This window comes from Agelaius phoeniceus, chromosome 5, assembly GCF_051311805.1.
Source record: "Agelaius phoeniceus isolate bAgePho1 chromosome 5, bAgePho1.hap1, whole genome shotgun sequence".
Lineage (NCBI taxonomy): Eukaryota > Metazoa > Chordata > Aves > Passeriformes > Icteridae > Agelaius > Agelaius phoeniceus.
The window spans coordinates 21,574,617-21,588,677 of NC_135269.1; the positions used below are offsets into that span (position 1 = coordinate 21,574,617).

General features: G+C 42.9%; 2 protein-coding genes and 1 long non-coding RNA gene across 7 annotated transcripts in view; 1 reads left to right on the forward strand and 2 right to left on the reverse strand.

The window, feature by feature from the left end:
- LARGE1 (LARGE xylosyl- and glucuronyltransferase 1) overlaps positions 1-3,701 on the reverse strand; it is a 271,689-nt gene extending 267,988 nt beyond the window's left edge. The window contains exons 1-2 of the mRNA XM_077178505.1: positions 3,564-3,701; positions 1,646-1,732 (exon numbers count right to left, since the gene is read on the reverse strand). The gene's annotated coding sequence lies outside the window, so the exon portion shown is untranslated. The remainder of the gene's footprint in view (positions 1-1,645; positions 1,733-3,563) is intronic.
- Positions 1-14,061, reverse strand: part of LOC143694110 (uncharacterized) — a 502,521-nt gene that overhangs the window by 275,884 nt on the left and 212,576 nt on the right. The window lies entirely within an intron of this gene.
- The window catches only part of LOC143694109 (uncharacterized), a 68,922-nt gene continuing 58,668 nt past the window's right edge, over positions 3,808-14,061 (forward strand). For all 5 annotated transcript variants that reach the window (XM_077178507.1, XM_077178509.1, XM_077178510.1 and 2 more), the window contains exon 1: positions 3,808-4,809. In XM_077178507.1, the coding sequence (XP_077034622.1) occupies positions 3,808-4,731 (924 nt within the window). In that variant the 3' untranslated portion in view covers positions 4,732-4,809. The remainder of the gene's footprint in view (positions 4,810-14,061) is intronic.

Below are 14,061 nucleotides of genomic sequence, written 5' to 3' on the forward strand. Positions count from 1 at the left end.
AAGGCACAACCCCCATTTCTTAACCTTTATCTTCAGGTGGGTGTATCACAAGGAAGAGAAAAAATAGTGATTCAATGAAAAGGAAATTAAAAAAAAAGTAAAAATATCTTGCTTGAGGTAGTTCTGCTCTCCAGCTCTTAAATTATGCCAAGTGTGGCATAATGAACAATGACTGTTTTTAAGGCCAGCATTAATCAACAATGGTTGTTTTCTAAAGTTAGCATTCACTACCAAAAGGAAGATGAGCCAAACCCAGACAACAGAGCAAAAATAGTGCAAGGGACACGTGTGTACATTTCCTTGCAATGGATGTGTGCAATGGACATTGTGTACATTTCCTCACACAAAACTACTTTTGAGAAAGTTCTTTAGTCATAGCATTAGGCAAATAACCAACAGATCCAACTCTGAAGAGAACAGAGACACACTCATGAGGAATAACCAACTGCAAATTTGCACTGACCATTATATTCTCTTCTGAGATGAATCTTAACGTTATCAGCACAGACACATTACAGGAGAATAAGATACACCAGAAATCTCACATCCTTAAAACAGACATTTTGTTGATTTATTCTAATAAAGATGATGAAAAGTCTTCAAAGCTGACAAGAGCTCATTAACATAGGCTTTCGTACAAGACAGGGAAAAAGGATAGACACACATTTTTAAAAAAATTAATTGCTGTTCAGGGTCTAGATAAACACTTCCATCAATATCAATAGGAGTTTGCATGAAGAGAGTTTAGCATACAGTGCAAAGACTCTGTAGTCAGATTATGAATTTTACCAATTATAAACCTTTTATAAACATCAGGAAAAAAAAAGCTTGGTATTTGGTGGTTTTGTGTCTGTGTTTATTTTTTAAGATTGCTCTTATAAGGCCACATAAAAAAATAAAAACTTTAAAATAATTAGACAAAGGATAAAAGAGGGAATATTTCAGTAAGGGTCTATTAACAACTGATTGTTTATCCCAGGTAAAAACAAAAGCCACACATTTGAGTAGAAAGTAGTCTCACGAGTTCAAAATCATTGTTTTTAAGAACACTTCAGTGAGTTAAGTGCACTTGGGAGATACCTAATTTTACGGTTTTCTAAAATAATTAATTCAGAAGCAATACTACTTTTACTAATATTAAAGTCCTACGCACTGAAATTTCAGATCAAGCCTCTGACAGATCTTAATGTTTCTAACAGGCATGCAGTCATTCATCCCTGCTCTGCACTTTGGCTTTCTGAGGACTGTACTCCAGAATTTCTGCAGATTGAGTAGCTGGCACAGAGAATTCAAGATATAAGTAATACTATTTTCAGTGCTCCTTTATAGAAAACCAGTGCATATCTCTTCAGACCTGAGAAAACTTACAATCTTCTCACGTCATCCAAACAACAAAGAAAATAAGTTGTCATGTATATTTCAGACATTAAAAAAAAAAGTATCTTGCTCCTTACTGCCAGTCAAATACCTCCAAGCTATGCTTTACCTACCAGCAACTGAGAAGAGGGTATATACTTCAAAACCAAAAGATGCCACACACAACATAACCCAAAAATCATGAGAATTAAACATCAACAGGATGGAAAATAGGCACCAGCTACTACTGCAGGCAATTAAAAGACAAAAAAAATCAAAACCAACCTACCAATCCAATTATCCATCAGAGACTCTGCAGCTACTGCGGCTCTTACATGACTTGCAGCCTTTCTGATCAAGGGCCGTCACAGGACACCTAAGTGGTAAGAATTTCACATTTCAAACTCGGAATACCTACCAGCAATTGCCAGTTTTCAAGAAGTACAGGGATACCTCTTCCACTTTTCTCCATTTTAAAATACTGAAACACAGTGAAGACATTCAGTGTAAGGTTTTTTTGTTAGCTTGTCCTATTCCTGTAAGTAAACTAACCTCTGATTGTCTATCTCCTTTGCAGCAGGGAGCAAAACGACTTTGTTAGAAGACCCCTGCCCTTAACTCATCACCTAAGTTCCTATATATGATTTCTCCTCTAAGCTTACAGTATTATGATGGAGCTCCACAAGGCTAGAAAAAAGAACATTTCATAGGTATCATCACAACAGTCTATGCATTTTCACCACTGAATGAGGGGAAGAAGCCCATCCAAACCAGTCCCCCTAGCGACTCAGTGGGAGTCTGAAGAGATGTGGCAAATCACTACTCTCTCTTTTCGTGTGTGAGGCTAGCTTTCTATTTTTGCTTTGGGGTTCTTCCCTGGTAAAAGACATAACCCTTTACGGAAACTAGGCAACATTTTAACCCATTCATCAAATTTTCCTCTACTTCTACTACTGAACAAGTTTAAAAATATTTTGTACACAGAAAATTAAATCTGTATCCAGCAGATACCATTAAATAAAATATGCTGACCTGTTGGCAATTGCCAGGTCTGATTTTAACATGGCACTTTGTTTAGCCTGGTGCTTTCTAGTCTTTCCAGCCTTTCCAGCACTGATACTGTCTAAAAAGAGGCTAAGAATATTTAAAAGACATTTGATTTATTGCCATTTCCAACCTGGCATCCATACATTCCAGAATACATGCATGACAATCAGTGCTGTGAAAATGTTTCCTGTAGTATTTTTAAGAGTGCTATGTAAAATACATACAGAAAAAGGTAAGACCTTCTAACAACTGTTCAAATGCCTCCACTGGCTAATTTTCATTTAAAAATGCATGTAGGGAAAAAGTAGTCTTTATATGCTGTGTACCAGTACCCCTGTTTTAAGCTGAACAAAGCAGGAGACACTGTACTCAGGTGAAAACACAAAAATCGCTTGTCTGATGTTCTACAAAGAAGAAAAACCACTTGCTTGCTAAAACTGGGCAAAAGAGAAAAACTAGGAATCTCTCCAAAAAGTGTTACATAAGGCATTGCCAAACTTCACGTCACCTCCACAGGGCCGCAAGTTGCTATTTTCCCCCATCCCCCGGTGCGCAGGGATTAATGATCTGAATGACACACTTCTCGGATAGGAGGTAATAGCAGAAGCTTTCCCAAAGGAGCGCTTCCCGGGCTGGAGGCTTGCAGGGGAGGCTGGCGGGTGATAGGGAAATCACCCAGCTCGGCTCAGCGTCCCAGGCGAACTCCGGCTCTGCCCCCGGGTCCCGTTCGGCAGGGCAGAGCGCTCACGCCCCGCGGCTCGACTCCCTCCGTGCCAGTCGCGGCCGCCAGCCCCGGCTCCCCCGGCCGCGGCCGCGGAGCGGCGGCACTCGGCGGGGCTGGAGCCGGAGCCGGAGCGCAGCCCGGCCGGAGCAGAGGGCGCGCGGCGCCGAGCCAGCGAGCGGAGCGGAGAAACCTCCCTCGGCCGGGGGGACGTGCCCCTTTGTGCCGGCAAGCGACACGCGCGCCTCCGCCTGAGCATCTCTTCAATTCCGGATCTGATGGGGATTAAAATCCAGCACATAAAGCTGCCAGCCCGGCCCTCAGGACTCGGGTGCCCCCTTCCCTGGGCTGCTGGAAGGGAGACACTCACCGATTGTTTCTTGCCCTCCCCCGCCCCTCGCCTCCAAAAGCGGCAGAGACTCGACAAGAAGGTGCTTACCTTCCCCGGGTGGCTCCCGGGCCGGGCGCTCAGCGCCAGCCGCTCCGCACAAGCAAACGCTCCTTCCCCCTCCTGCGCTCCAGGCGGGCAGCTCCAGCTCCGTCCCCGCAGCCGGGCGCTCCGGAGGTGTCAGCCAGCGGGTCCCAGCTGGGGCGGCAGCGGCAGCTCCACTCTCCGCGGGACGAGGAGCCGCTAACGGTGGGAGGAGGAGGAGGGCGGTGGCGAGGTCCCGACTCTTCCCGGGATGCGCCGCCGAGGTGGCCACCTCCTCCGCCACCCAGCTCAGCTCTCTCCGGGGCCTGCCCGCCCCGCGCTGTCCCGAGGTGCAGCCCGGCCGCGTCCGTCCGTCCGTCCGTCCCGCTCGCCTTCCCCCGCCCTCTCCCCGGCGGCGAACCGCGCGGCGCACAGGCCCCGCCAGCGGCCAGGAGGACCCGGGGGCAACGGGGGATTCCGGCCCAGCCTCCTGCCCGCTCCCCGGGGCCTGGTGCACACTCTCCGCGGGGAGAGGAGGCCCTGCCCCGGCCTGGCGATCAGCTCCGGGAAGGTCACCGGCACGGCGGAGCCGAGCACGGAGAGGCTCCCTCCGGCACCGCCGCGGTCGCTGCTATTGCTGCCGGCCCGGAGTCAGCGACCGCTGGGTGCCGCGCTCCGACCGGGTTCGCTCCGTGCCCGTGCCTGGAGACCGCCCCCGAGTCTGAGTGCCAGGCTGCCCCCTTCCCCTTCCTTCCTTCCTTCCTTCCTCGCCTCCCGCCCCTTCCCCGCTGTCAGCCTTCCCCCGCCGGCTCCCTCCGGCGCCCGGTGCCTGCGGGTGCCGGGGCCGCGGCTGCCCGCTCGGCGGGCCGAGGCGGAACCGGGAGCGGCCGCCGCTGCCGCTCGGCGGGTACCGGGAGCCGCACGCCCGCCGCCGCGCTGCCCCGGGCTGGCTCAGCGGCGGCTGCAGCGCCCGTGTGTCTGTGTCATGTCTGTGCCTGGGCGGGCGGAGGCGCGGGCCGAGGCGGGGCCAGCCCGCTCTCACGCCGCCCAGCGACAGGCGCCGAGCGCCCAACCAGCGGCAGCCGCCGCCGCGCAGCGCCCGCCCGCGCAGCGGGGCGCCCCGGGCCGCTACACCTGGGCAGCGCGGAGGGGGCCCCGCCGCCGTGACAGCGAGCCCGGCCCGCGGCCGCCGTGACAGCCAGCCCGGCCCGCGGGGGCAGCGCCGGCCCCGCGCCGCCGCCTGGCCGGCGGTCCCGAGCGCCGCCCGGCGCGGGTAAGTGCGGGGAGGGCGCGGAGCGGCCCGGCCCGGCCCCCGCCTCGGGCGCCGGCGGCGGTGGAAGACCCAACTCCGAGCGCCGGTACCGCGTCAGGAACGAATAAATATGACGGCTTCTGGCTTACATGTGTGCTTGTAAGGAGTGTGTCCCTGCGATGTGTCCTTTCGTGCTGGCAGCTGCTGAGAGTCGAGTGATAAGCGCACCTTTTGTTATTTCTCTTTTTTCCCCCCCGTTAGCATAGAGCAACCATCAACGCCTTTTTTTTTTTAATTCATAATTGTACTTCATTAGCAGTGTAAAATGGATTTTTGCAATACATCAGCATTCTGAGAGGACTGTATGATAAGCTGTGTGTATGGATGTATAGTGTGCCTGAAATTCCAGTAGGAATATGCAAGGAGAACAGAAATGAACAAGTGTGCATACAATCCCATTTTAGAAAGGCATTGATCCATTCTTAGAATGGAAGATGAAGCAAAGTATACATGTGCTTTGAGTAGCAATGTAAATAATCAAAAGTATGAGTAATTGGGTTAGTAATCAGGACTTAACTGCTTTCTTCTAGAAAGATAAGGGAATAGTTTCGTGTTCTCTAAAAGATACCGTGAATGCTAATTTCTCTCATTACATCAGCTGCTTGGATGCTGTAACTCATGCAGAAGTTTCTTTATCGGGCAAAAATTATGTTTTGCAGTATACTGTACCAAAGTATTGTGAACTCTGGAACAGGTTATTCATAGCAGGATAGTATTTGGCAGACCTGATTAAGGTATTGGTTCATCAAGCTTATTATTCTACCACTAGCAGCATCCTTTTCCTGATGCTTTAGTCAAGCATGATATCAGATGAACTGAAGTAAATCATGATGTTGGACATGCCACTGATAACACATAAATCTTTAGTTTACTAACTGAAAATTTTGACATACTGTGATAACTAGGAGAGCATTTTGTAGGGGGGAAAAAACCCAACTCTCCTTATCTGTAAAATAATTTAGTTATTTTAGGAAGGATTTTCTGGAATAGCTGTGGTTGCATACAGATTGGTGTCTATGTGCTTATTTTCATGAGCAAATCAAAGTCAGAAATGAGCTGTACTGAACTGACTAATTTTCTCCTTTCTCCTATGTGAAGCTAAAGGATCAGCCTTGAAGTAATAATGTTCTTTTGCACTGTGGAAGGATTGCAACTGCTTTGGTGACAGTCACAATGAATGAATTTCTGGGGATGTAGGGAGGACGAAGCAGGGCTGTGTACAGCTTCATTATTAAGAAAACCAGGCTGTCCACTCTCTGTTACTATAATTTTCAGCAGTTCCATAGTTTCCAGCCTCATGCTATGTTTTCAAAACTACTAACTTGCCAGAGTCTAATCCTCCATAATATTGAACAATTTCTGGAGGTTCTTAATGTTCTTATCTTCTGTTTAGAACAGGAAACTCTCAGAACCCACAAGAATTCTTAGGGTTTAAGAGCAGCATGGATTATTAGGATTATCTAATATGCTACCATACATGACAAATGATAGGACATCATACTGGAACGAAATGTCTGACTTCCAATTGCTCTGTATCTGTCAGGTTGGTGACCTACTCACAAAAGGACAACAGTTGTCAAAACCCAGAGCAATGTTTGTCAGAGGCTCCCGCTGAGAATGCTTACCACGAGGTTACAAAACCTGACAGGGACAGGAGGAATGACTACCTATGAAGATAGAGTTTTTCAGAAATTGTGTTTATAAGCAAGTACTCTTTTTCATAGTCACAATAAAATTGCTCTATCAGTCTTTGTCCTTGAAAATCCTGAAGTTGCAATTGCTTTGGACATTGAGTAAACAAGCAGTGCAGAAGGATACTTATGCCAAGGGCAGGTAGAAGAAATTAGATGCAAATATTTGCACTTCAGATGTCATTCAGCCAGGAGGAAGGTTTCTCTAGAAACTACACAGGTTCTGGAGTGAGATGTCTATTTGCATGTTAAAGAAAACAAACAAAAAAGCAAAACCTATAGTAATGCCAAGCATATAACTTTTTTTTAAATGATCGTTTCATTAGGTAAAAATCTCCAAGCTTCAATAGTCCTCTTATTTAAAAATTTTATAAACCAGATGTTTATTTTTTAATAGAAATGTGTCAATTTTGTAATGGTGTTAAAGGATTGATTTATTAGTGATGTAAAATTATAATGTGAGTATTTGGTCTCATTTTTTCTTTACTGGAACAAGAGATAGTTCAGAAGATCAAAGAGATTATGATGTTACTACACCAGAACATCAGTAAATAAAATTATAATGTCTACCCTGCACACTTACAGATTATCTGTTTTTTTGATTAAAAGAATAAAATTACTTTCCATTTTACCATTTCTTGTGAAAGGGAGGTCTTAGGCCCACAAGTATTCAAACTTATAAAAGTGCATGAAGTTCATCTCCCATTTAACACCAATGAAGTCCTTTTTACATTCTTACAGTTGCTTCATTGTTCTAGCTGAATTCAACCACTATGAGGTCTTTTGAGATAAAAAGACAGTGCTTTGTTCAGAAGGCGACTGAAAAGTGCATTACTACTTTAAATAGTGCAATTTGTGCCAGTCGAAATAGAAGCTAAAATATTCCTGAAAACCAGGAGGTTATTTTGTCCCCATTCCTACACACACACTCTTGTGGCTGATCAGCATTTTGAATACCTAGTGAGGTAGATGCTGCTGTGTCACACTCAAGATATGGGATATGCACGGACAAAGCCAAGTTCTCCATTGCCTTCTTTTATGTGGAGTTGATGAAATAGCTACTTTTCATAAAATCAACCATTCAGGGTGTTGTCACAGCGATCAGAAAGTCAAATCTGATTTGGCAGGCTAGTTGGATTGTGCTAACTGATCCACAGAAGGTTGTGACTCTTTGTGAATTGCTTTTCTTCTAAATGTTAAATTGTGTATCTTGTTGATAGTATCAGAGCATGGAGAGCAAGACCAAAAGTCTGAAGCAAGTCCTAACCCTTGAGATGCTTGTTACCATCTGCTGCTGCAATGAGTACAGCACTACTGCAGAACAGGCTGTCTGGCTTGTCTTGTAGTAGGAAAAGGCATTTAGACAAGAAATAAGTGAAATTTAATCTACTCCGGAAAAATAAATTCCCAGTTCTTGAGCATGAAGTAGAAGCTCTGTTAAATATGCTGTCCACAATGGGCAGTAAATTAAAATTTAATGGAGATTTTCCTGTTACAGAAAAAAAAAAAAAAATAAACAAAACCATAAAATAACAAAAGCCAAGAAAGAGCAAGATTCAGATTGCTGGATTATAGGAACTGGAGAAAAATAAACACTGGTAAACTGAATGCCTTTAAATAGTCAGAAAACTCCATAAAAACCTAAAACTTTAAGAATGCAAAGGAAATTTACTTATTAATTCAGAAATTACTTCTCTTATACCAAAATAGAATTTAGACAATAGTTTAGATTATAAATATCTGTGTTTCTCTCATGACATCAGGTGTTGCTACATCAGAAGATTTCATTTTCATGTTGGTTTCTCCCAGATTTCAATTGTACTTCTAGTTGTAAAATGGTAAACCCCCATAACTAGAGGCTTACCTAGCATTATGCCTTATAAGAAAAATATTGTGAAGGAAATATATTGCTTTATATTTCTGACAGAACTCTCTGTGTACTTTTCTTTCATTGTTGCCATTTACTACTTTCCATTTGTTGTAATTCAGTCATTTAGAGAAGAGTTGGGGGGTTTTGTTCTTTTGGTTGTTCTTTTGGTTGGTCTTTTTTAAGGATTAGTGATTTAAAACCAATAAAAACAAATGAAGATATGCAGAATAAATATGATGCAACTTTAATTTTATGAAGATAATCAGATTTCAGGTTGACAGTATTGGAGTTAGGTCCCAATATTGCCGGGTGGAACGTGCCTGGGCTCTTCTGGCCCTTGCTGCTTGACCAGAGACAGCAACAGTGGTGGTTTCACCTCAGAGACACCCCTGGCTGGCTGGAAGTGGCAGCTAGCACTTGGGACAAGTCCAGGCAAGCAGGAACTCAGTTTACCTCTGATGGGAAGGCTTTAGGCGATGGTGAAGGAGAAAAGACGGATTCTCCAGAGGGTTTAATCCAGAGCTTTATTCTAGGGTCACAGGTCTCTGAATCTTGTAACAGCTCCAACAGAATACTGGACCGTGTGGTTGCTGTGTCTTTGAACCCTGGGGAGAGGGGGAGGGAAGGGGTAGGTGTGCCACCAACCAAGTAGGAGGGGGGGAAGGCTCAGGGGACAAGTGACACCTGGATGGCCCAATGACCCCAGGGCTGAGGGGCATCTTTTGAACTTGTGCCAATCACACAACGCCCTTGCTGGCATGCCGAGATTGATGGACAGCTCTCAGCAGGAGGCAAGGGGAGGGGAAGGGAGAGGGTATTGGCACACCTGGGAAAGGACTGGGATAGCTGAAACAGGGTATTACATCACACTGCAACATGATAGTACTTCTATAAATTTTGACCTAGCATGATGAAGAATATCTTGTGTTTCTACTTACAGAAATAATCGTTACTATTTTGATAATATGATGTACATAACTTAGAAAAAACTTAATTTCATACACTATTTATTTTTTCACATTTTTTTATGCCAAGGAATCTTAACCCCTATGCTATTTGCTACAAAGTTCTGGATAATTTGCAGTACCTTAATTGTTCTGTGCTAACACGTATCATTGCCTTTACAGAGTCCTGTGGGAAAAGTATCACTGGACAAACTTTAAAATCATTTCAAATTTCACTGGCTAGGAAGGGGACAGTGACCCAGGCACTCTTAAGCCTAAATCAAAGTATGTCAAGGTCCATGGAGCAGCTGCACTGATTTCACTGCTATTCGAGCTGAAATATCCTTGATGTCCTAGTGTGTGTTCTGGGAAAACATATATACACACACACTTTTATGAGGTTTTTTTAAATAATTGTTTCTATTTGACTGCTTCACCTCACTGCCAAGCAAACAGTGGATCTAGTGTCTCTTTCTTGTTACTGTGTTTCCTTTGTTACACTTGGCCATTTATTACCTGGAGCTGTGAATGCTGAGACTAAGAAAAGCCTTAACTGAATTGTAGACATGTATAATTAATATCTGCCAGCCTTTCTAGAAATATTAAAGCACAGTATGTATTATTCCTCCAGTCTTAGCCTTATACATTTAGATTTTAATTCATCTGAGGACACCTTTCACTATCTGGTGAAAAAGAGGATACTCTACCTGATCACGAGAAGACCTTTTTTTCCATTAGCAATACCTTTTTTATACATGGAAGGTTTAATTGTTTCCAGAACAGCTTCATTAACTTCTGAAAGTGTTACCAATACAGGCCTCCCCAGAGCCAGGGTACTAATTAGAAAGAAAACTGGCCTTAGATTAGTTTGAAGAGTGGTGTCTTTTTTTTTTTTTTTTAAGAGAGCAGGAAAGCTCATTCCATCATTGACAGAGTGTTTCTTCCAGAATGTAGGAATAACTGCCAGTTGTATGAACTCAAAAAATACCTGTGAGAAATGAATGATTCCCACAATAAAACAACCTCTTCAGACAACCAAAAATAGTAAGCCTAATAATGATTATGTAAATAATGTTAAGATGTGCATTCAAGGTCTGTGCAGTTCAAGCAATGTCCTTTATGACCAACAGTCTGTGTCAGCTCCATGATCCCTGCCTCAGTGGGTTGGGCATGTTTGGAGGTTGCCTTATGAGTGCTTGGATTGCTTCCTTAGATACCCAGATTGTCAGTAGTAATCTGGCCTTTGTCACATTTACACTGATTTTATATTAAACATGCTTTAAGTCTGACCAAAAAAAAAAATCTATACAGGACTAAAGAGTGAGTGTAAATAGAAAATGTAAACTAAATTAAAATAGATGGATGAATAATAAAAACACAGATCCTATTACAAGTTAAAGCATGATATCAAGACTTGTTAAAATAATTTGAAGTTTTGTATTGATGGTCAGGCCTTTAAAATCTGTATGAAAAAAGTACCTGGATTGAAAATAGGTACTAAGGGAAAAGAAATTACCCCCAATTTTTTTTATAAGGATCACTGCCCAAATGGAAAAGTTTCTGGCCAAGAACAAAAGACAGTCAAACCCTGGAACTTCCATATTTTTCCCATGAAGGTTGTATTTTAAATATTTTCTAGGAGGATTTCTCTAGAAAGCAGAAGTGCATTATAGCTGCTACTTTCCAGTGAAGAGAGAGTAAAATAAACCCCAGATCCTGACTAATGACTCAGGCTTATTTGCTTTTTGGCCATTGCAACAATAGGAATGCCCAGTTTGAAAGTTTTCTGTCAGTTTAACAAAATTTGTAGAAGAAAGTCCACTTTCATGTCCTTGTCAGACAAAAGCACACTGAAAATGTATGTACATGGATGTGAATATAAACAGGGAGCATAGTCTGAGCATCTAACATGGACTTATTTAAGTGGTCACAACTGGTTGTGTATCTTAGAAATGTACTGTGAATAAACTAAAATGTTCTTTTTCTGGGGATGAGGTGTGACTGTGAGCTTCACCCTGCTCTCTGTGCAGGACTGTCAGTGCTGAAGAAAGTTTCTGTGTTCTTGCTGACATTTCAGAAGTTGTGAGCTACGATCTGGACTTGCTACATTGGCAAAAGAATAGGGCGGGTCATGCCATCTCAGCATGAAACTGTCAGTAACAAGGATAATCCTCAGTCTCAACAGCAGTTACAGGGAAGATGATGCTAAGGTCAGGCAACAAGGCAAGACCAATACTAGTGCCAATGAACCTGTCAACATTAAACACCTCTTTTCCAGAGTAGTACTTCAACACTTCAATAGTCTGTGCTTCAGACTGTGTCTTGACATGGTAGGGGGTTTTCCTTTCATTTGGGTGAAGCTAAAGCTGTCAGACCTACTAGAGGCCAAGCAGACTAGGCCAGAAACAGGACAGACCTTTAGAGTCTGAAGGTGACATTAAAGGAATCCAACATCAGATACAAAAAATGCCCAAGAAATTTAAGATATTTTACACTCTGTGCATGTACTTGTCTTTCAGAGCTTGGCAGCCACAGGGGTGCTAGCATTGCTACTTCCTCTGAAATTGCAGTCTCTATCAGATTGTGTACTGAGGAAAGGCATAAGCTTATACTTGCACCATGGATGGTGTCAGAATTCACAGTTCCTGCATCACCTGAAAGAAATGACCAGACCAAGCAAATTTTCCAGTGAAATCAGCACATGTTTAAATCCATTAAGGGAAGAATTTCATCTACAGAGAAAATAATTTTGAGCAACATTTTTCCAACTAACATACAAGAGCTCGGTGCTGGAAAACAAAAAAAATATCCTGTCACTGTGCCCTTTGCCCATTTTGAAAATATTTCCAAGTGTGATATTTTATTGTTCGTATGTCAGCTTGACATTACAACAGTTCCAGTGAGAGGTTATAACCTGAGAGATTTCTCCAGTACTCGACTTGATGCCAATGGCCTTTGGAAACTTTTGCCCACCTTCTTCCACTCAGCATAACCAGGTGCAAAATAGATGCAGCCAAGACAAGTGCTCATCAGCAGGAGGAACTGTATTTCCTTGCCTTCTCCCAGATCTAGGTGAAAAAGCAGCCACTCCTTGGGAGTGGGCTTTATGCCAAGTGCAGTGGTAGCTTTGTTAGGGCAATCACTCAGCTTCATTATTACCTCATATTTATCAATTAGCTAATTGAAAGGAAGGATTAGTGCAAGTCCTCTTTCTGCACTATAATCTGTGATAAGTTTGAGAGGTGTTGGAATATTTACTATTGGGTGATTGGCAGCTGGAGCCTCAGAACTAGTGATGGTTTATAAATCCTTTCCGAATTCTTCTAGGGAACAATGATACCAGTCTGGGAACATTAAAGGAAAAAAAATATTTAACTGAGCCTTTAGAAATCTGTATGTGCTTAGTAGAAAGTTGATAAAAGGGAACAGCTGCATCATTAAAGAATCTATACCCATAAAGTGAGCTCAGACCTCTGCTTCTTTCTTGACTAACGCAGCACCTAAGAAAGCTCACTCTCCTCAGAATCATTACCAGGCTTTACATCTGCTGATCCCTGACAGCAAATGGTTTAAAAAAAAATATTCTCTTCACCACTGCAAGAGAAAAACTGAGTTTTTTCTAAACTGGATATCTCTCTCTAATCAAGCCCGGGTAGGGATGGATACTGGAATTTACAATGGTGAGTTTATTTCTTCAATAGGAGAGAGAAAGAGAACAAAAGAGATTTGATGGGGTGTTGGGATACAAAATGAAAAACAGGATTGTCTGGATGAAGAAATCGCATGTTGCTAAGATAGAAATGGATATCTTAAGAGTTCTGTGAAATTGGCACCTGATCTTTTTGCACGTCAAAAAAAGTAAGGGTCTGGTGGAAATCACTCTGTCATCATGTAATTAATAATCATGTTATAATCTGAAAAAAAATCTGTTTGCATGTGAGAATGTAGTTGTCTAATTTTATATACTTGAGTTTGCAACCACAGCAATGTTCTGTTAAGGTAGCTTTGGTGTGTAAGGCTGGATATTGCAGGAATGGAGAAGATGGAGTCTTAAAGATTTTGTTGCTTCAAGCTTGTACTGACTGCATTGCTCACTAGTGCCTACATGAACAGGAAGATTTTTTTTTTAGTTTCTTTCTAATGATGGTACCTATGGTAAAAAAATCCCCAAAACCTACTAATAGGCACAAGTAAAGGTCAGATACCAAGATATCATTGAAGGTCTCAGAATATTATGATAGTCCAAACTGTTTGTATTTGTTGTGGGCTACAGTTAGAATAGAATTCTGCCATCAGATTTGGGATTTGATTCCTGAAATAATACAACAGATATTTTCCTTTCTAAGCATTTTTTAAGAAACCAGCTCATTAATAAATGACAGTTTTTGAAGAATATTTTGACAGGATTGGTGTAACAGGGCATGAGCAGAAAGACAATCCTAGCAACCAGCATTCATATGGTTAAAGGCTTACATGCAAGTGACACCTGCATGACAAACTGGATGCTGGAAGATACAGTTGTTACTGCTTAACTTCCATCCATCTGCCCCTTTACCTCAGTAGATCAGTTGTTATATGTGCTAGTAACCAGGTGCTCACAATGATTAATTTGATAAACTCTCTTTCTATTGTTGAACAAATTTAGGCTCAGAACAAAGAAAGTTGTGGCCTACCTATCCTGTAACTGATAGCAGAATGTCTATAACAC